Here is a 20,311-nt window from a genome sequence, read left to right as displayed (position 1 = left end):
AATCATCATAGAAATATATTATTTTCTGTTTAATGTGTTGGCTAACATTCACGGAAATACACACATAGTGAGACTTGACATTTCTAAAAGTGTCAAACAGTATGGACAACAGAATACATTTTTTGTGTGTGTGTTTTTTGCGATGTCTTTTTTTTATTCTTTGATCGATTACTGCTATTTTGAAATTATGCATTCTCCTTAAGTTTAATAATGTCTCGCGAGATTTGCCGTGCCGTCTCCACACATAGCTTCGACGTGTGTTTGCGTAAATCCACCCTGGCTCCAGGTTTTTTCACAGCATATTGTATAAAGTTAAGACTTTAGATTTGTTTGGCACTAGCCTACATAATGTAGGTCATTCATATCTCTTGAAAATGATTTTAATGATATATTTAGCTTTGAGTAGCTTGTTTGCACCCTAAACGTCCAATTCCTGAATTTGACTAACAGATTAGTTCTTCTTACTACAATAAAAAATGAAAGCAACAGCCATTTAACGTGAACTTTTAAATACGTTGCTTGAATATGATGTAGACATGTGATTTAAGCCGATAGTTCTCTCGTGTTGTCATCTTATGTGTTTTGCTGCCCATAGGTGTCTGACTGACACTGATCTAAACTTAAAGCACCATGAGGATGCATTTGGACTAGAGCCTGAAGTAGATAATATGACATACCTTCTGATTCCCAAGTATGCCTGTTTATAGGTTGGCACTAAAGATGGCAGAGATTGGGTGTCATCTCATTCTAGAGGAAGCCTCAACCCAAAAGCTTCCAACCAGTATGGAGCAAAACAGAGCAGATGGGTCCAGTTCTGGACCTGTATTCTGTTGCCTGTCTTCCTCTCAGAGTGAGGTTCTAGAGTACTGTCTGCAAGCTCTCACTCATGCCAAGAATGACAGCCATACTTTGGCAGCACTACTCCTGGTACTCATTAATAGCTTATCCTCCTCATCTATATTATAATAAATTAAAGGGGTCATGACATAATCTTTATATATATGTATATACACTGGTGGCCCAAAGTTTGGAAAAATTTATATATTTTGCTGTTTTGGAAGGAAATTGGTACTTTAATTCACCAACTGATTACAAAGTGTAGTCAGGACATTACTTTTTTTTTTTTTTTTTTTTTATCAAATCTAGACAGGCCTCATTTCCAGCAGCCATCACTTGAGTTATCATGCAAAATTTTTAATTTGGAACTAGAAAATCACTTTCTATTATATCAAACACTGCTGAAAGATATTTGGTTTGTTAAATGAAGCTTAACATTGTCTTTGTTAGTATCTATACAAACTGACAGCTAGAATGCAAAAGATCTGCAAAGCTGTCATTGCTGCACAAAGAGGATTTTATTGATGAGAACTCTTTGAAGTAGTTTAAGAAGTTCTGAAAAATAAAATTCAAATTGTAATAGTAATTTTTAAAGTTATTAATATCCTGACTATACATCGTGATCAGTTGAATGCCACTTTGGTGAATAAAAGTACCTATTTCTTTCCATAAGAGCAAAATCTGTACATTATTCCAAACTTTTGGCCACCAGTGTGTGTGTGTGTGTATATATATATATATATATATATACACACACACATACATACACACACACAGTTGAAGACAAAATTATTAGCACCCTTTGAAATATTTAGTTATTTTTCAAATAATTCCCAAGTGCTGTTTAATGTAGCAAAGATTTTTTTCAACATAGCATTTCTAAACATAATAGTTTATTTAGGCAACTTTGAGTGTTTATAATACAAATGGAAACAAAATTATAACCAAGAATTAAAAAAATCTATTGGTCTAAATTATTAGCCCTCTGATGTTAATAGTCAATAGTGTATCCCTTTTGCTTGATAACAGCCTTTAGTCGTTTGTTGTAGTTCTCAACCAGTTTTAGGCATTTCTCCTGAGGAGTCGCAGCCCATTCCTCCTTAGAAAATCTCTCAAGCTCCTCCAGATTTGTTGGTCTCCTGGCATGGACTCTAGTCTTCAGTGTGGCCCACAGATTTTCTATGGGATTCAAGTCTGGGCTTTAAGGAGGCCTGTCAAGGATGTTCACTTTGCTCGTTTGGATGTAGTTCTTCACCAGAAGTGAGGTATGATTTGGGTCATTATCATGCTGGAAGACAAAATGTCAACCCAAACCAAGGTTTGTTGCAGATTGCCTGAGGTTGTCTTTTAAAATCTTCTCGTAGTCTTCCCTTTTCATGATTCCTTCGACCCTGATGAGATTCCCAGTTCTAGACACACAGAAACATCCCCACTGCATTATACTCCCACCACCATGTTTCACTGTGGGAACGGTGTTCTATGGGTTGAGCACCACTCCCTTCTTTCTCCAAACATAGGCAACATCTCTATGGCCAAAGAGCTCTAGATTTGTCTCATCTGACCAGAGGACACGTTTCCAGTATCCAAAATTTTTCTCTAGGTTGTCCTTGGCAAACTTCAAGCTTGGATGTGTCTCTTCTTCAGAAGTGGAGTTTTTCTTGGTCAGCAACCTCAACAGTCCATTCCTTTGCAGGGCTCTAGTGACTGTCTTCGTTGAGACATCAATCCCAGACTTGGCTAAATCATTCACTAGTGCCTTGGCAGATGTTCTTGGGTCTTTAGAATCCTCTCTTACCAGTTTTCTTTCCAAGGTTTTTGAAATCTTTCGCTTCCTGCCTCTGCCATTCTTGTTCTCCACTGTGTGGATCTCTTCAAACTTCTTGATAATACTTCTCATAGAAACGCATTGATAAACATGTATATCCTTCTCCTGCTTTGTGAGCATTAACAATTATTTTTCTCAAGTCTATACAAATTTCTTTTGTCTTTGCCATGATGACAGTTTTATATTACTTCACTAGTTGTTTTGCAAGATACTAATCCACAGTTTGAAGTGCAACTTAAAGTAGGATTAATTAGGTTAATTAGGCAAGTCATTGGATAACAGTGGTTGGTTCCATAGCCAATCAAACAGATAATTTCTTAAGGGGCCTAATAATATTGACCTTTTTTTTTTTTTTTTTTTTTTAAATAATTATTTTATTCCTGGCATATTGAAATAAATAAGGCATTCTCCAGAGGATAAATATAAGAAATACATCATGTTGGGGGGGGTGATTTGCTGCAAGGGGGACTGGTGCACTTCACAAAATAGATAATATCATGAGGAAGGAAAATAATGTGGATTTATTGAAGCAACATGTCAAGACATCAGCCAGGAAGTTAAAGCTCTGTCGCAAATGGGTCATCCAAGTGGCCAATTTCCCCAAGCATACCTCCAAAGTTGTGACAAAATGGCTGAAGGACAACAAAGTCAAGGTACTGGAGTGGCCATCACAAAGCCCTGACCTCAATCCGATAGAAAATTTGTGGGCAGAACTGAAAAAGTGACAACGGTCAAAGACGTCTGTCTTGTGCATGTGTATATGCAAAAATAGTCCAGATGGTTCTCCTTTAGTGTTCTGGAATACAGTGCATTCAAAAAGAATTCACAGTGCTTCACTTTTTCCACATTTTGTTATGTCACAGCCTTATTCCAAAATGGATTAAATTCATTATTTTCCTCAATTCTACAAACAATACCCCATAATGACAACATGAAAGTAGTTTGTTTGAAATCTTTGCAAATTTATTAAAAAGAAAAAAAAAAAAAATCACATGTACATAAGTATTCACAGCCTTTTTGCAATACTTTGTTGAAGCACCTTTGGCACCAATTACAACCTCAAGTCTTTATGTATGATGCTAAAAGCTTGACACACCTATTTTGGAAGTTTCTCCCATTCTTCTTTGCAGGACCTCTCAAGCTCCATCAGGTTGGATGGGGAGCGTTGGTGCAAAGCCATTTTCAGATCTCTCCAGAGATGTTCAATCGGGTTCAAGTCTGAGCTCTGGCTGAGCCACTCAAAGACATGCACAGAGTTGTCCCATAACCACTCCTTTGTTACCTTGTGGCTGTGTGCTTAGGGTCGTTGTCCTGTTGGAAGATGAACCTTCGCCCCAGAGCGCTCTGGAGCAGGTTTTCATCAAGGATGTCTCGGTGCATTGCTGCATTCATCTTTCCCTCGATCCGGACTAGTATCCCGGTTCCTGCCGCTGAAAAACATCTCCACAGCATGATGCTGCCACCACCATGCTTCACTGTAGGGATGGTATTGGCCAGGTGATGAGCGGTGCCTGGTTTCCTCTAGACATGACGCTTGCCATTCAGAACGAAGAGTTCAAGATTTGTTTCATCAGACCAGAGAATTTTGTTTCTCATGGTCTGGGAGTCCTTCAGGTGCCTTTTGGAAAACTCCAGGTGGGTTGTTTACTGAGGAGTGGCTTCTTTCTGGCCACTCTATCAAACAGACCTGATTGGTGGAGTGCTGCAGAGATGGTTGTTCTTCTGGAAGGTTCTCCTCTCTCCACAGAGAAACGCTGGAGCTCTGTCAGAGTGACCATCGGGTTCTTGGTCACCTCCCTGACTAAGGCCCTTCTTTAGGCTTTAGGAAGAGTCCTGGTGGTTCCAAACTTCTTCCATTTACGGATGATGCACCAATCATGATCGTGCCTAGAGACTGCAATGGCAAAATGTTAGTTTTGTGGATTTTAGCCAATATCTGTTGTTATCTGTGCATCTATATGAGAGTGTACTCTTAAACGTTGACAAAAATAACTTATAAAAGATATTCAGATTTACAGAATGTTCGTGGTCTCTAATAACCAACTGCCACTGACTAGCAATATCAAGTAGAAAAACATTATTCACAGCTGTGGTCTAAACTAAACTCAATTTATTTCATGGGGTCCTTTTTAAATATTAAAATTACTAATAAATATTACAATTATTCCATGTTTACTTGCTTAAATTGAATGGGAATCATCTTTTCTGTTCATCATAAATAGGAATTTGTCCCTTTTAGGTGGACCAGACCCACCATGTTGACCCATTTGTGTTTGACACTTTCCGCTCCCTCTGTGCTTGGCTTGCTGAAGAAACCTCATGTCTCAAAGACGATGTGATTGACCTCATTGGCTATGCCAAAAGTCACTTCGAGGGATGGAAAAAAGGCAAGGGGCTTGCTGATTGGATGTCAAAGATTTCCATCACCAACAGTTCACAAGATGGGACATGGCACAGAGAAGCTGCTTTTAGGCAAGACATTAAAATCTTGAATCTTTATTTATTGCCACACAGTCAGGACCAGAGTTTTGTTTTGTTTTTCATTATATTTTACTCAATGTTGCCATCAAATGTGCAAGTAACCTTAAATTAGGTGCCTTGCTGAAAGGCACAATGGTGTTGTGGAGATTAAACCAGCAACCTTCTGGTTACTAGCCTCGAGCAGTCAGTATACATTTACTTATACGTTCTTTCTTCCTCTTAGATATCTTCTCACTACTCTTTGTCACCTCTCTGCTGAAGATGGGCTGAGGAAGGTTCTTCTCTCTCTGGATACTCCATCCCTGCTAGTGGATTTTTTTGAGGTAGGGTTGGGGGTCTTTAAGAGGTCAGAGTGAGAAAACAGTGACTGAAAAACCCAGTCTGGGAACTGCATGCTCTGCTTTACTCAACGTTGCCATCACAGAGCCAGAACGAGTCAGGTACACACAAGCCAAACCTTGTGAATTGCACAGTTTAACACAGCATAGGTTATTTCCTAAACGACCAACTTGATGCGCTATATCTCCTCGCCCTCTCGGGAGCAATCCTTGTTTTGTTGCTTTGGAGACCATGCTGAGCGAGGCACTACCTGTTCTACTTCATAAGCCACAACTATTGGTGTTAGCAGCCAACTGTTGCACTTTGGGTCTCATGATTTTCAGACTCAAATCTGCAGGTACACCCACTGATCTGCCATGAAACCTGGCATGTTATGTAGCGTATGCTTTTCGCATAGGACTACTAGGTCAGAAGGATGCAGCATTTTATATCATTTGTAGACTAACAACTATACATTTCATCTTCAGTTAAATGGGCCATTGAAAAATACATAGAAACCAATAAACTTGTGAATTCTGATGATTTTTTATTATTGTTGTCTTAATTATGGGTTTCCTAAATCTTTGCAGACTCAGTAGAACCTGGTCAGTGCTATACAGGTAGAACAGGTTTCTAACCCAGCATGGATCAGCGCTCTCTGGGAGGAACACTAGGAGGAGATCGGAGAGCTCTGGATGCTCAGTCTGCAGGCTCTGGGTGGCTGTGTTTGGGCTCAGCCCTGGATAGCCACCCTCATCTGGGATGATGGATGGCTGCAGAACATCTTCACTTTGCTTGGATCTCTTCAGTTTATGCCACAGCTAAGCAGAATTTTGGTGGACTAACATTTGTATGATTCACTTTGTAAAAAGACTGAAAAATCACTTACAATGTTTGTCATATTAAACATCCAAAAAAAATTTGTAATAAATTACTTAAGTGGTCAACGTGTAAATCGGAATATGGAATAATAATATTTTTGCTGTTGAAGTTATTTATTATTATTTTATTAATTACTCTATTGTATATCTAGTTGTATCTGTGTCCACCTCTAATTGTCATGTTTTGGTATGTACACTAGGTGGCGTCCTTACAACAATCTAATTATTAAAAAGCAGACATAAAGGGTAGATGACAAATACTATGCTAAAAACATTTTTTATTTAATTTTTCAGCATGAAGATTTTAGCTTAGTCTTTATATGTATGTATAAGAGAAAGTATATTTTAGGTTCTGTGAATTTTTTAAAACCAGTTTTTATACTTTGTGAGTTTGTGTCCTTCCTCCAACACAGTACATTTCATTTTACATACTGTTAAAGGGATAGATCAAAAATGTAAATTCTCTCATTGGTTACTCACCCTCATGCCATCCCAGATGTGTGTGATTGTCTTTCTTCAACAGAACACAAACAAACATTTTTAGAAGGATATCTCAGCTCTGTAGGTCCATCCAATGCAAGTGAATGATGACCAATATTCTGAAGCTCCATAAAGGCAGCATAAAAGTAATCCAGAGGACTACATTGGTGTAATATATGTCTTCATAAATAATATTTGTCCTTTTTTTTTTTTTTTTTACTGTAAATCTCCACTTTCAAAAAGTGAAATTAGAGATTTATAGAAAAAAGAAAAGACTTAAATATTGATTTAACCTCTAGAGTCTTTTACAGGATTGCTTTTATGCTGCCTTTATGTGATTTTTCTTTGCTTCAAAGGTCTGGTCACCATTCATTTGAATTGTAAGGACCAACAGAGTTTAGATATTCTTCTAAAAATATTTGTGTTCTGCAGAAGAAAGACATGTGGGATGGCATGAGGGTGAGTAAAAGAGAATTTTCATTTTGGGGTAAATGGACCCTTTAACATTTCATAGACACAATCATTTAAGTTTTTTTTTGTTTCTCCAACCACCTATACATGCATGGTGTGACGTGTATTTTCGAAGTACAAATATTCTGTATGGTCTCAAGTATATCATAAAAACTAGTAATTACATTATTTTAATTTAAAGGTTGTTTAAAATATGTAAACATGTTGTATGCTGTCACCCCTTGAAATGTCATGTTAACTTCTCATTATCTGTCATACACTTTTAGCAGACTTGTGGTCACCTGCCATTTGGTCCTTCTGAACACTGGAGGTATTGAATGTCATGGACAAAGAAACCAAGAAAACATGTATAACTCAAAAGATGTGCTCAGTTCACATTTGTTAAACCTAGTGAGCTCTGGACTACCTATAGGCTATATATATATATATATATATATATATATATATATATATATATATATATATAGTATACAGTGCATTCAGAAAGTATTCAGACCATTTTATTTATTTTTTTTCACATTTTGTTATGTTGCTGCCTTATGCTTAAATGCTTTACATTATTTTAGTTGTATCACATCACTCTACATTCCATACACTGTAATGGCAAAGCAAAACAAATGTTTGATATCTTTGCAAATGTATTAAAATAAAAAACTGAAATATCACATTGACATAAGTATTCAGATCCTTAACTCAGTACTTTTTTCTTTTTGGGTGTGAAGCTTTGCACACCTGGATTTGGGGATTTCGACCATTCTTCTCTGCAGATCCTCACAAGCTCTGTCAGGTTTGATGGGGACCATCAGTGGACAGCCATTTTCAGATCTCTCCAGAGATGTTCAATTGGTTTCAAGTTCAGACTCTGGCTGGGCCACTCAAAGACATTCACAGAGTTGCTCCTAAGCCACACTTGTGCTGTCTTGGCTGTGTGCTTGGGATCATTGTCCTGTTGGAAGGTGAACCTTCAGCCCAGTCTGAGGTTCTAAGTGCTCTGGACCAGGTTTTCATTAAGGATATCTCTGTATTTTTCTGCATTCAGCTTTCCTTCAACCGTGCCCAGTCCCTGCTTTTTTATGTGTCTTGCACTGAGGGGAATATTCAGAATATTATGGCCACTCTGCCATAAAGCCCAGATCGGTGGAGTGTTGCTGTGATGGTTGTCCTTCTGCAAGTTTCTCCCATCTCCACACATGATCTCTGGAGCTCAACCAGAGTGGCCATCGGGTTCTTGGTTACCTCTCTTACCAAGTCCTTTCTCCCCCGATTGCTCAGTTTGGCCGAGCAGCTCTAGGAAGAGTCCTGGTTGTTCCAAACTTCTTACATTTTAGAATTATGGATGCTACTGAGCTCTTGGGAACCTTCAATGCAGCCAAATGTATAATGTAGCCTTTCCCAGAACTGTGCCTTGACACAATCCTGTCTCTGAGCTCTGCAGGCAGTTCTTTTAACATCATGGCTTGGTTTTTGCTCTGATATGCATTTTCAGCTGCGAGACCTTACATAGACAGGTATGAGCCTCTCAAAATCATGTCTAATCAGATGGATTTGCCACACGTGGACTCCAAAGTATTGAAACATCTGAATACTTATGTCAATGTGATAATTTATTTGTAATAAATTTGCAAAGTAATAAAAATCAGATTTTTGCTTTGTAATTATGGGGTATGCTGTGTAGATTGATGTGTGTGTGTGTGTGGGGGTGGGGTCAATAATTTAAAGCATTTTAGCATAAGGCTGCAACATAACTAAATGTGTGTGTGGGGGGGTTAAGGGGTCTGAATACTTTCTGAATGCAATGTATTTCAGTACTTTGATATAGCCTATACCATGGTACTGAATGACTGCCACATTCATGTACCAATGCATTTTAATTGTGCTCCCAAGTATTTTTCAAAGAATATTATTATGGTACCATGTCCAAAAAACATGGCAGCCCTACTATCATGGTAGCCTACTATTTTGATAGTATATAGGCGCCTACATTCTTTGGACATCGATTTGGTCATCATCATCTATAGTGCTGCACGCCCCTGTGATGCCCAAAATTGTTGTCGGTTTTACAGAGTTCACTAGGTTTTAAGACAGCCGTTGTCTGCGCGTAAACTTTCTCAACGCTCTTTGCCACCCAAAATCAGAATCGCATTTGCATTTTGCCCCCACTTTTTTTGTCTTCCAGACTCCATCAGTTGATCCTCCGCCCATCAGCCTACGTCTTTCTCTGTCACTCAACTCTTGTATCTCTTTTTGTCAATAAAACTCTCGTGTCTCTCCCGCACCTCTCTCACCGTTCCGCTCGCAGTGCGCAGAGTCTGCTCTCTCCTGTCTTGAGTTTAAGAATTACTTTATCCAAAAATATGTTGTGGAAATCACGGACAAAGACAGAACCTTATTGCTTACAGGTAAGCTTGTATTTTCAGTTAAAAGTTTAATTACTTTACTTGGTAACACTTTACTATAAGGTTGTTTGTCCTAGGATTAGTTAACATGAACTAACAATGGACAATAAATTTTCAGTTATTATTTCACTTATTAATCTATAGTTTCAACATAAAGGCTACTAATATATATATATATATATATATATATATATATATATATATATATATATATATAGTTGTGTGTGTAAACATTAGGTAAAGCATTATGAACTAACGATGAACCACAGTGTTTTCATAAATTAAACAATTTATCTAAATTAATAAATGCTGTAAAAAATATTGTTAGTGCATGATAATTAATGCCTTTACTAATGTAAACAAATAGAATCTTGTTGTAAAGTGTTACCTTTTGCTTTGATTTTGCATGAAGTGGATTTTGTTTTATTAATACCTAATGAAAATATTATTCTGGTTATAGTTTAGTAGTTAAGCTAAGGAAGTTTTTGGTTTTTGGAGTTTATAATAAAGCTACTCCAGTATATACTATACAAAATAAATATGTTTGTGAAACAGTTGCATTTGTGTTTACTTTTCATTCATTATCGGAAATGGTAAAACAACAAAGTAACGTTTTTATTCTAAAATATCAACAAAATCATAGGCTACAACTGGAAATATCAATACATTATTTGAAATCTTTCGAAATTAACAATAAAGTTAGAGAAACGTTAAAAAAAAGAATAATACTGCACAGAATTTTTTTTATTATTATTAAAAAAAATTTCAAAATGAAGTGGATGAATTAATTTAAAGGGATTAATTAATGTCCCTTTAAGGTGGTCTTCTCAACCCCTCCCCCATAGTGTCGAGCTATAAGAGCGCTCGAGTGTGATTAACTGGGACACTCTGATATCGAGCATCTACAGAGCGGAGCACGTTCACTTTACACTTTATCTGTGAGAAAACTTGGAGTTTTAATGTTCTGATAGATTTGAAAGAGGCTTTAAGTATACTGGAGTTCGGACCCATATTTCCAGATGTTAGTCCACACCTACTCGACCATGGTGAGTTTAACAATGATGCAAAGTTACTCCGGTCTGATGTGTTTGACTTCATTGAGATCATTGTCATGTGATATTAGCTGAGGTTGAAAGCTCATATACGCGATGCATCAAGCATTTACTGGTAAGTGCAATCGGGGTCAATGTTAAGTGTGTGCATACTATGGAAGAACTAGTCAATGTTAAGTGAGTGTGTAATATGAAGAACTAAACTGTGCTGGAGTGTCATTGGAAATATGTCACATGCTGCCATTGGTCTAAACTGAGATAACAGACTAGTCTTTGTTTTGCAATGACTTGTGCGTTATATGTTGCGTTTTTAACAAAGAGAATCATTAAATTCTGTTACTGAAAAAAAAAAAAAAGAAGCATGACAGACACTATTTATTTATTATTACCACACGTGATGATGCTTCTCTCAGTCAGAAGCTGAAAAGCTAATAGTTTTTGCAAATAGATTTTTGACCTAGCTGCAAATAAAAAAATAATAGAATATTGGCCTATATGTGACAACATAATAAAATGCTACATTGCATATGAACATGAGAAAATAAATAAGTCTCTCATTATTTTGTTACAGGGTTTCAATTGTTTAAATGATGCTGTTGTACTTAAAATTGCCTTTTTGAGTAGCTGATAAATTAGAAGTACAAACAGAAACATTGTTATAGGTCTAATTGTCTAATTTCCATCCATCATAATAGCCTACTGTAAAACAATATTGAATTTTGTTTTTGTGTAACTAAGCATAAAAGCATGACACTGAAATAGTCAATCTATTAAGAAATTAATTTTAATTAATTAATCTTTTTATAATTGTTGTAATAAAGAATCGTATATGCTTGTTTATTTAACAATAATTAAATTAAAATATAGGCTATAAATTTAATTGAATTAATATACAAAACAATTGTACTAGTCTTTCCGGTAACACCTGACATTACAAAATCTGTCACACATATTAGCCAACATCTAAAAATAGCAGGTGGTGATAACAGTTAGCTGACAGTGTTTTAATGTATCTCCAAAGACATAAATGTAATTTGTAAAACTCAATAGGGCAGTAGGCTTACTTTCAGTGATTAATTTACAGCTATACGGTTGTATAAACTAATTGGTGAGCTACAACTTGACAGCGTTAAAGTGGACTTTATATCGACATTTCCGTGATAACGAAATGACTTTTCTCCTCACAGGACCGTGCCGACGGGCTTTCGAGCTCCTCTCCGAGCGGCCGTCTCTCTCAGCTTTCCTCGCTAAACCAGGCTGCCTATTCCTCGGCTCCCCCTCTCTGTCACGCTCCGGCCTCTGACTTCCAGCCGCCCTACTTTCCACCTCCATACCCCCAGTCCTCGCTTTCTTACTCCCAGAGTCAAGACACCGGATATCCGCACTTATCGGATCCCTATCCGTCCATCAACTCTCTCCATCAGCACCAGCAGGCAGCGTGGCACTCTCAGCGCTCGCGCTCGGAGGACGCGGGGCTTCTGTCGCAGTCACATCGGGCGCTGGGTTTAGACCCGCGGCGGGAATATCCGGGCGTACCGCGGCTGCTCCATCATCATGGACTGGGAGAAGGAGCAGCTGGGCTGGGAGAAGGCCCTCTGGGAATGCACGCAGTGGGTCATCACGGTCTGGACGACATTCAAGTGAGTTTAACCACTTTCATCTGGAAATGTCTCCCGTTTAACAGACGATAATGTCAACTAGCGTAGGAGTGTCACTAGCTAGACATAAATATCGTTCTATCAAAACACAAACTTGTAAATCCTGGAATTATTTGTGTTGTTGAGATTAAAAAGAGAAGTCAAATCATCTCGGAAGTAGGCCTAGGTATAATATTATTATGTAGAATTATTATTATTATTATTTTAAGTAGCATATTAGTAATTCAACAGACTTTAATATATTTAGCCTATTATTTGAAAGATACACAGATTAGATTTTGTTTTTTGTAATATACCTAATTTTATGTATTTAGGCTATTTATTTTTATTTAAATAGATTAGCCTATTCATGTAGCCTAACTTTTTCTTAAAGGAGTATCTGCGTGTTCAAAAAAAAAAAAGTAAAAAAACGCGTAATGGAGAATAATAATTATATTTACGTTTTCATAAAATGTAAATTAGGACTACATGAAATGGTTAATATATATTTAAAGCAAAAAAAAAAAAAATAGGCTAATAATGTATTTTATAATTGTATTTAATATAAAACGGTTACTAAATGATATTATCCTATAGTGCCCCTTTTTCTTTATCGTGAAATTTTTTATATATATATATATATATATATATATATATATATATATATATATATATATATATATATATATATATATATATATATTTGCACGATGGCGGATAAAACCTTTTAGCGAATTTTGTTTAGTCTTCAAAAGCCGGTAAAAAAATACAAATAAAAACAAATAAAAAAATAGGGCACCAATACAATTAAAAACCCAGTTATTAGAAAGACTAAATCACAGATCCTGTGAAAACAAGAAATAAAATTACAGAAAACAACGTGCAGCCTAAAAGATTCAGCATCAGATTCAGATTTAATTCAATTGATTTTAAGCTGTTGCTTTATGAATTATGGCTGTTCTTTCACTGTTGTAGGCAGGTGCAGAATGAGTTAATGCACTCTATCTGTCAGGAAACTAATAGCGCGTCCAATCGGTTTACACGGCCAATTATTCAACAAACAACTCGACTCCCTTTGATGATATGCAGCAGCATTTCCGAGAACTGAGTTTCGACGGGAACAAGTGTCATAGTTTAACTCGCCATAAATAAGATGCAAATAAGCGTATAGCCTATTATTAGCTACTCGGTGAGTTGTGCGACTTCAAATGCGACAAATATTGGCAACAAATCGAAGTTCCTATTGTTTTACTCAAACAATGTTTTATATTAGGCCTACAGTATAATGTGATTTAAAAGAACATATTAGACCCGCTGTACACATTATGTTTGCAAAACTAGCAGTATTTTTTTAGGTTAAACAAAGGAACACATTGTCGGCTATCTTATATTTTTATCATTGTTATTTTGTCTTTAAAATCACGAAAGTAATATTTTGTCCTCTAAAAATCACATAAATTTGCTTTAAAAATAATATTTTCTGCACAACAGGATTCAGTAGCCTATAAGGGCTGTATGATCTATGACTCTAATAATGGACATAAACATGTTCATAGTCAGTACTTTTATGGAAATATTTTATACTTTACTGAGTCTTACCCATATATTCACCTCATATCTCAGTCTCAAATGCCCTCATGTGTATGTATAAGTGATAATTTAACAAATTGATAGTGACTCTGCCACTGAAGAATGACTGTAAAATCATAAAACTCTAAGAACCTATGGCATGCTATTTTGTTTTAACAGGGTATGGAAGAAGCCTCAGCTTTGGGAATCCTGGATCATTCTGTTATCAAGAAAGGTGAGAGTTTGTAGTGCATAAAGAGAGGGTGACCTCTGCAGCTAAAATAAGATTTTATGTAGTGGTGCTCAGCCATGATACATTAAAGGATTCAGTCAAACACACACACACACACACACACACACACACACACACACACACACACACACACACACACACACACACACACACACACACACACACACAAAATAATTCAGCTCTGCAATTTCATTTGAAGTCAAGAAATCCTGTAGCACTCTCTGCCTCTGCCTTCACCCTTAAGGCAGTTGCTGTTAATGAACTGTTCATGGTCATATGAGAGAAAGAGAGGGATTAGAGAAAGACGAAAGGGAGGTGGAGGAAGAGGGCAGATAATAAAGTTATGAAGAATTCAATGTATCACTATTTCTTTCCACTTTAAAAGAAAAAAATATATTTTTAATGCAGTCAATGGATAGTTAATAAGAATTGTTATTTAAAAACACTTTGTTCTGACTCAGTGCAATACAGCATGCTTTCATCAATTACCTTTGCATTGATTTCAGAGCAGTAGCCCCATAAGAATAACGCGTATTTAAGCAACAGAATGGATCAGTTGGATGCTCATGGGTGTATGGAGATTTCTCTGTCGAGAACAAACCAAAGCCCACATGAATAAGCGGATCTGCTCTCGGAGCTTATATGAGACGCATCCATCTCCGCAGCAGTGCGCTCGGAGCCCGTTTGTGTCCGCAAATCAGTGCTGCACAGCAGGGCGTTGCGAAGACGCGCACACCGCCCACGGAGAGTAGAAAGCCAATACTACAGAGCATTTTACCTCTACAATAAGAGATATAGATGATATAAACAGTAACACCATGCGTCATGTGCCAATCCGCGCAAAGGGGGAGGAGATATGCTCTGTGCACACAGTAAAAAATCATGCATGTACACCCATACAGCTGATTGTCCTAATACACGCGCAAGCTGCATTTTCACTATTGCTATTGAAGTGCGTTTGGAAATCCAGCCCACACAGATACGAAAAGAGGCGATTAAGCGGCTACACACGGGCTAATCTCATAAAAACTGATGTTTGGGGATGATGTAACAAAGATGTTTGAGCTCAAATTAAAAGCCAATGGAACTCTGTTATTCTGTGACTACTAATCGTTATTAGAGTTTCAATGAAGGTTTATGTCATTAAACATTTAATGGCTGAAAAAAAATCTTTATTAGAGGTAATGATTATAGCTATATACAATCCGCTTAAAAACGGTTAAATAGGTAAAATAGCTAAAAGCATCATTTTCTGTTTCTATTTTTCTTAAGTAAATTAGTTATTTTCTATAATAGAATCTTCACTCTTCATCTTTTCTATAATAGAATATTTGGCTTCATTTAAAATTCAGAATTGTAGTAAGGCAGAAAACTTAAATCACAAGTGGAACAAAACATCAAAATGGTTGTGTGTCCAACAGATGGAATAAAGCTTTTCCCCAATGGTAATGCAACACACGTTTGAAAATAAGAGTGAGAAACAGAAATTAAACACTGTCATTGAGACAACAGATGTCAACCTGTGGGAGAGCACACAAATATCCTACAGAGTCTTGCGACTAAAAAGGTTTCCATAACAGAAGGCTGAACCCAAAAGCACAAATTATCACATTTTTATAAATCCCATCACTTTGTTTTAAATAAGATAATTCTGGCACACATACTTAAGCAGAGTTTGGTGTAATTGGATTTCAAAGTATTTAGTTACTGTAATCTATTTACTTTTAGGGCACAACAAATATAAATCAGATTACAGATAATGACTTTCAATTTAAGTACTTTTAAGTATATTATGTGGGTTACAAATATTACAAAATATAGCCTATTATTTATGTCATACAGTAGAAATGTGAATTTATTTGTACGTCAGTTTGTGTTTCTGTGACTTCTGAAGACAATGAAGTAGAAAATATAAATTTTTCATTTTTGAGTGGAAAAACAAAATGTTTGTGAGTGTAGTAGAAAGTAACGTAAAAGTAAAATAATTAGTAATCTGATTAGGTTTTCAATTAAGTAATCAGTAAAGTGATTACAATTTTACTTGTTGTGGATTACTTTTTATGTACCCTACCCAACATTGTACCTATATGACTTTCTATCTCTTTCTACAGTTCCTGTCCCTTCTAAGTTAAATGGCTCAATGGTCTCTGCCTTGTCCTTCACTAAAGAGGGACTCGGCTTGGGTGGTGTGTCCAACCCTGCAGAAGTTTTCTGCTCTGTTCCTGGTCGCCTGTCCCTCCTTAGCTCCACCTCCAAGTACAAGGTCACAGTCGGAGAGGTGCAGAGGCGCCTGGCCCCACCTGAATGCCTCAATGCCTCGCTGCTTGGAGGAGTCCTGCGCAGGTAAATGGAAGGGAGGAAGGAGGGGAAGTCAGGCAGAGAGACGGAGAGAGAGAGAGAGCTCTGGGAATAATGCATCACTTATAAGTAAATTATGAATTAAGGGCATCAGACTCAAGGAATACAATTTTCAGTATCATTATCAGCAATGAGTCCCAAATGTTTAGTATAGTCATTTATAACACATGTATTATAAACATTTATAACATACATATACATGTATGCATATGTGTACATATACACATATACATGTATACATTTATATTAAAAACATGTACAATTCACAGAAACAAGGGATAGTTCACCCAAAAACAAATGTTTCTTTCACTATCTCTTTCTCGTGTTGTTCCAAACCCATTTGACTTTCTTTATTCTGTGGAACACAAAAGAGATGTTTGGCAGAATGTTAGCCTCAGTCTTTTTTCCATACAATGAAAGTGAATGGAAACTGAAGAAAATGAGGAATTAATGATGACAGGATAATCTATCCCTTTAAAGTAGCATTTTGCAAATATTGCACAAAAGCACACAGGTCTTCTACCATGTAAACATGCGTAGATTAGCAATAGGTAGGACTGTTGTTTTATTTTGTTTCATTTATGGTTTTCTTAAAAAAAATTATAATAAATTGCTCAGTCAATTGATTACCAGACCTACTTTAAACAAGTACATATAGTCTTTGAAACAGTAATGTTTTCAAATATTGCGTAATTTATATCAAATCAAATATTATAGTGGTAAAACTTCCCAGATGTCTTCTACAATAGGCCTACAATCTAAATAGTAGGCCTATTAAGGTCTCTATTTTGATGTTGTAAGGACATAGGTGTGCTGCTTAAAGACATGGCAGATGTTTAAGATACATCTGTGAGGTGTTAATCTTTTTACTTCTCTTCCCTCAGAGCCAAATCAAAAAATGGAGGCCGCTGTCTGCGAGAACGTTTGGAGAAGATTGGACTCAATCTGCCCGCCGGTCGCCGGAAGGCAGCCAATGTCACACTCCTCACAGCTCTGGTGGAAGGTAACAAAACATTTAATAAAATCCAGACACATTTATTATCAGATTATCTCTACAGCTGGCATACTGCCTCATACCTGCTACAGTAATTTTCTCAAACACAGCATACGCACTACATTATCAGTCACTTTGGTAAACAGATGTAGATGTTCATGTAAATGTGAAACCATAAACTTCCAGGGAGTGTTAACATATAAATATAAATTGTAACACAATGCAAGGAGTCATTTTCTAATGTTAGAGCCTATTATCACCTCAAGGTTTCAGTTAGCATGCTGAAGTTTCATTTTTCTATCTTCGCGCTCTCTTCTCAGGTGAGGCAGTTCACCTCGCACGGGACTTTGGGTATGTGTGCGAGACCGAGTTTCCTGCCCGGGCCACAGCAGAGTATCTGTGCAGACAGACAGACCCAGATCAGTTGCCCACACGACGCAGTATGCTGCTGGCCACAAAGTGAGTACTAGTGATAGCAGTAGGGGTTATATCACACTTAGTGAGTGGTGGTGGCGGAGTGGGCTAAAGCACATAACTGGTAATCAGAAGGTTGCTGATTCTATCCCCACAGCCACCACCATTGTGTCCTTGAGCAAGATACTTAACTCCAGGTTGCTCCGGGGGGATTGTCCCAGTAATAAGTGCACTGTAAGTCACTTTGGATTAAAGTGTCTGCCAAATGCATAAATGTAAATATAGTTTTACTTAATCAGGGTTTTTTTTAGGGATGGAAGGAATAGGATTTCTCTATAAAGCTAAATGTTGTGTGCTGCCATTAGAAAACTTAAGAGGAAGAAAAACCTTTTTTATTTGCATTAAGTAATTTAAATGGTATCCTAGAGACATATTTGAATGTTTAGATTATTTAAATAGAAAACCCCCTAAGCAAGACCTCTTAAATACTGACATCTTTTAATATCACAAAACAGTATTTAAGCTCAATATGAAACGACATCTGCAACCCATTTTACTTCCATAATATGACATATTTCCAAGTGCAACAGTATTCAACTATATATATATATATATATATATATATATATATATATATATATATATATATATATAAAATTTAGATATACAGGTATTTAAACTATTATTATAACTATTCACATTATTTTCCGGTATAAATGCCAAGGAAATCCGAAAACGAAAATCTTTTCAGAGGTGGGTCAAGTTGTTACATTTTGATGAAGATTACAAAGACATATATATTTTTCTTGTACAATACATCTACTGATGAATTGTGCACAATAAGACCAGGAAGTTGGTGTTTTGATATCATAGTAAAATAACTCAGGACTACTTAATGGGTTTCGATTCTCTAATTGCCACTTATGCGTTTGCAAATCATTAGCAGGCCATCTTTCAACATGCAATAATAATTTCTTTGTTATAAATAACCACCAGTTTAATGGTGATTTTGGGGGTATTGCAGTGGCGTACACACTCTCACTTCTCTTTCCATGTCTACAGGGAGATTTGCAAGGAGTTCGTGGACATGATGTCACAGGACAGGTCACCGTTGGGTGGCAGTCGCCCCACCCCCTGCTTGGAGCCCGGGGTGCAGAGCAGCCTGACCCACTTCAGTCTCCTCACCCATGGTTTCGGCACGCCCGCCATCTGCGCCGCCCTGTCGGCCTTCCAGAGTTACTTGCTAGAGGCCCTAAAACTGATGGAAAAAGGAGAGGGAGGAGGGAAGGGCCACCACGACAAAGAACTGAAGCACCGTAAATGAACAATTCGGAGAGAGACAGTCCTCCCTCACTTTTAGGAGTGTATGAGTGTATTTATGTGTATGAATGTGTGCTCTTCTGCCGATTCATATCTGGGCTCATTTATCAGTCCTCCACAAGATTTCGAGACACAAGTTTTATGGACTAGTTTTATTTGTCTGATGAAATCTGGGGTCTCCCGAGAGCTGCAGAAAATGCCACAATTCTTGATACGTGCCACATGTGGACAACAAACTCCCTCCGGATCTTTGGTGACGAGATGACTGACTTGTACAAGGCCTACATGGGGTCTCTATGTGTTCTCTGGAGACCGCAGCCCAGAAACCAATCAAATGAAAAGAAAGATGGTACAGACTATTAAGAATGAGGGTGGTAAAGTAAATTAGGTTTTGACAAATTCATTTGAAAAATTCATTTTGTACTTCATGTTGTATGTTTATTATCAATGTTACTGTTATTCTTATTGCTGTATTGCAATGTAAATGTAATATATTATTAAAGCAAAACAAACAAATGTATGCAACTGCCCTAGAATGTGAATCTTAAACATACAGCGGGGTCCAAGATCTAAGGCACATCCACACTAATCAGTTTTCTAACATCGTTTTTCAATGTATGCGGTAATGGAGAGCGTTTTCGAAATATTTCAGAGAGGTATAAACGTTAGCAAAAATCAATGCGTTATTATCAGCATAGACAAGTTTGAGCAAAACTTGATCCATTAGCAGAGTATCTGTGCAGACAGACAGACCCAGAACAGTTGCCCACAAGACGCAGTATGCTGCTGGCCACAAAGTGAGTACTAGTGATAGCAGTAGGGGTTATATCACACTTAGTGAGTGGTGGTGGCGGAGTGGGCTAAAGCACATAACTGGTAATCAGAAGGTCGCTGGTTCTATCCCCACATGACTTGAGAATATTTTCCTAAATACCTAGGTGGTTTTTATTGTGTATAAATTGACTTGGTGGTGTGGTACAAATCTAGCGTGATTACAAAATTAGTGTGATGCAAATTGAACACCC

General features: G+C 37.1%; 1 protein-coding gene and 1 pseudogene across 2 annotated transcripts; both read left to right on the top strand.

The window, feature by feature from the left end:
* Positions 1 to 606: 606 nt before the first annotated feature.
* On the top strand, positions 607 to 6,414 carry LOC127619482 (neurochondrin-like; annotated as a pseudogene).
* Positions 6,415 to 9,591: 3,177 nt separating this feature from the next.
* On the top strand, positions 9,592 to 20,279 carry tfap2e (transcription factor AP-2 epsilon). 2 transcript variants are annotated; one of them, XM_052093401.1, is made up of 7 exons: positions 9,592 to 9,692; positions 11,929 to 12,381; positions 14,128 to 14,182; positions 16,312 to 16,543; positions 17,443 to 17,561; positions 17,873 to 18,011; positions 19,029 to 20,279. In XM_052093401.1, the coding sequence occupies exons 1-7, from the start codon at positions 9,648 to 9,650 to the stop codon at positions 19,288 to 19,290; spliced, it is 1,305 nt and encodes a 434-aa protein (XP_051949361.1). In that variant the 5' UTR covers positions 9,592 to 9,647; the 3' UTR covers positions 19,291 to 20,279. The 2 variants fall into 2 exon arrangements, with proteins under 2 accessions (XP_051949361.1, XP_051949362.1); XM_052093402.1 differs by lacking the exon at positions 9,592 to 9,692 and adding an exon at positions 10,591 to 10,735.
* The last annotated feature ends 32 nt before the right edge of the window (positions 20,280 to 20,311 follow it).

This window comes from Xyrauchen texanus, chromosome 26 (genome assembly GCF_025860055.1).
Source record: "Xyrauchen texanus isolate HMW12.3.18 chromosome 26, RBS_HiC_50CHRs, whole genome shotgun sequence".
NCBI lineage: Eukaryota > Metazoa > Chordata > Actinopteri > Cypriniformes > Catostomidae > Xyrauchen > Xyrauchen texanus.
This window is presented reverse-complemented; position numbering and strand designations above follow the sequence as displayed.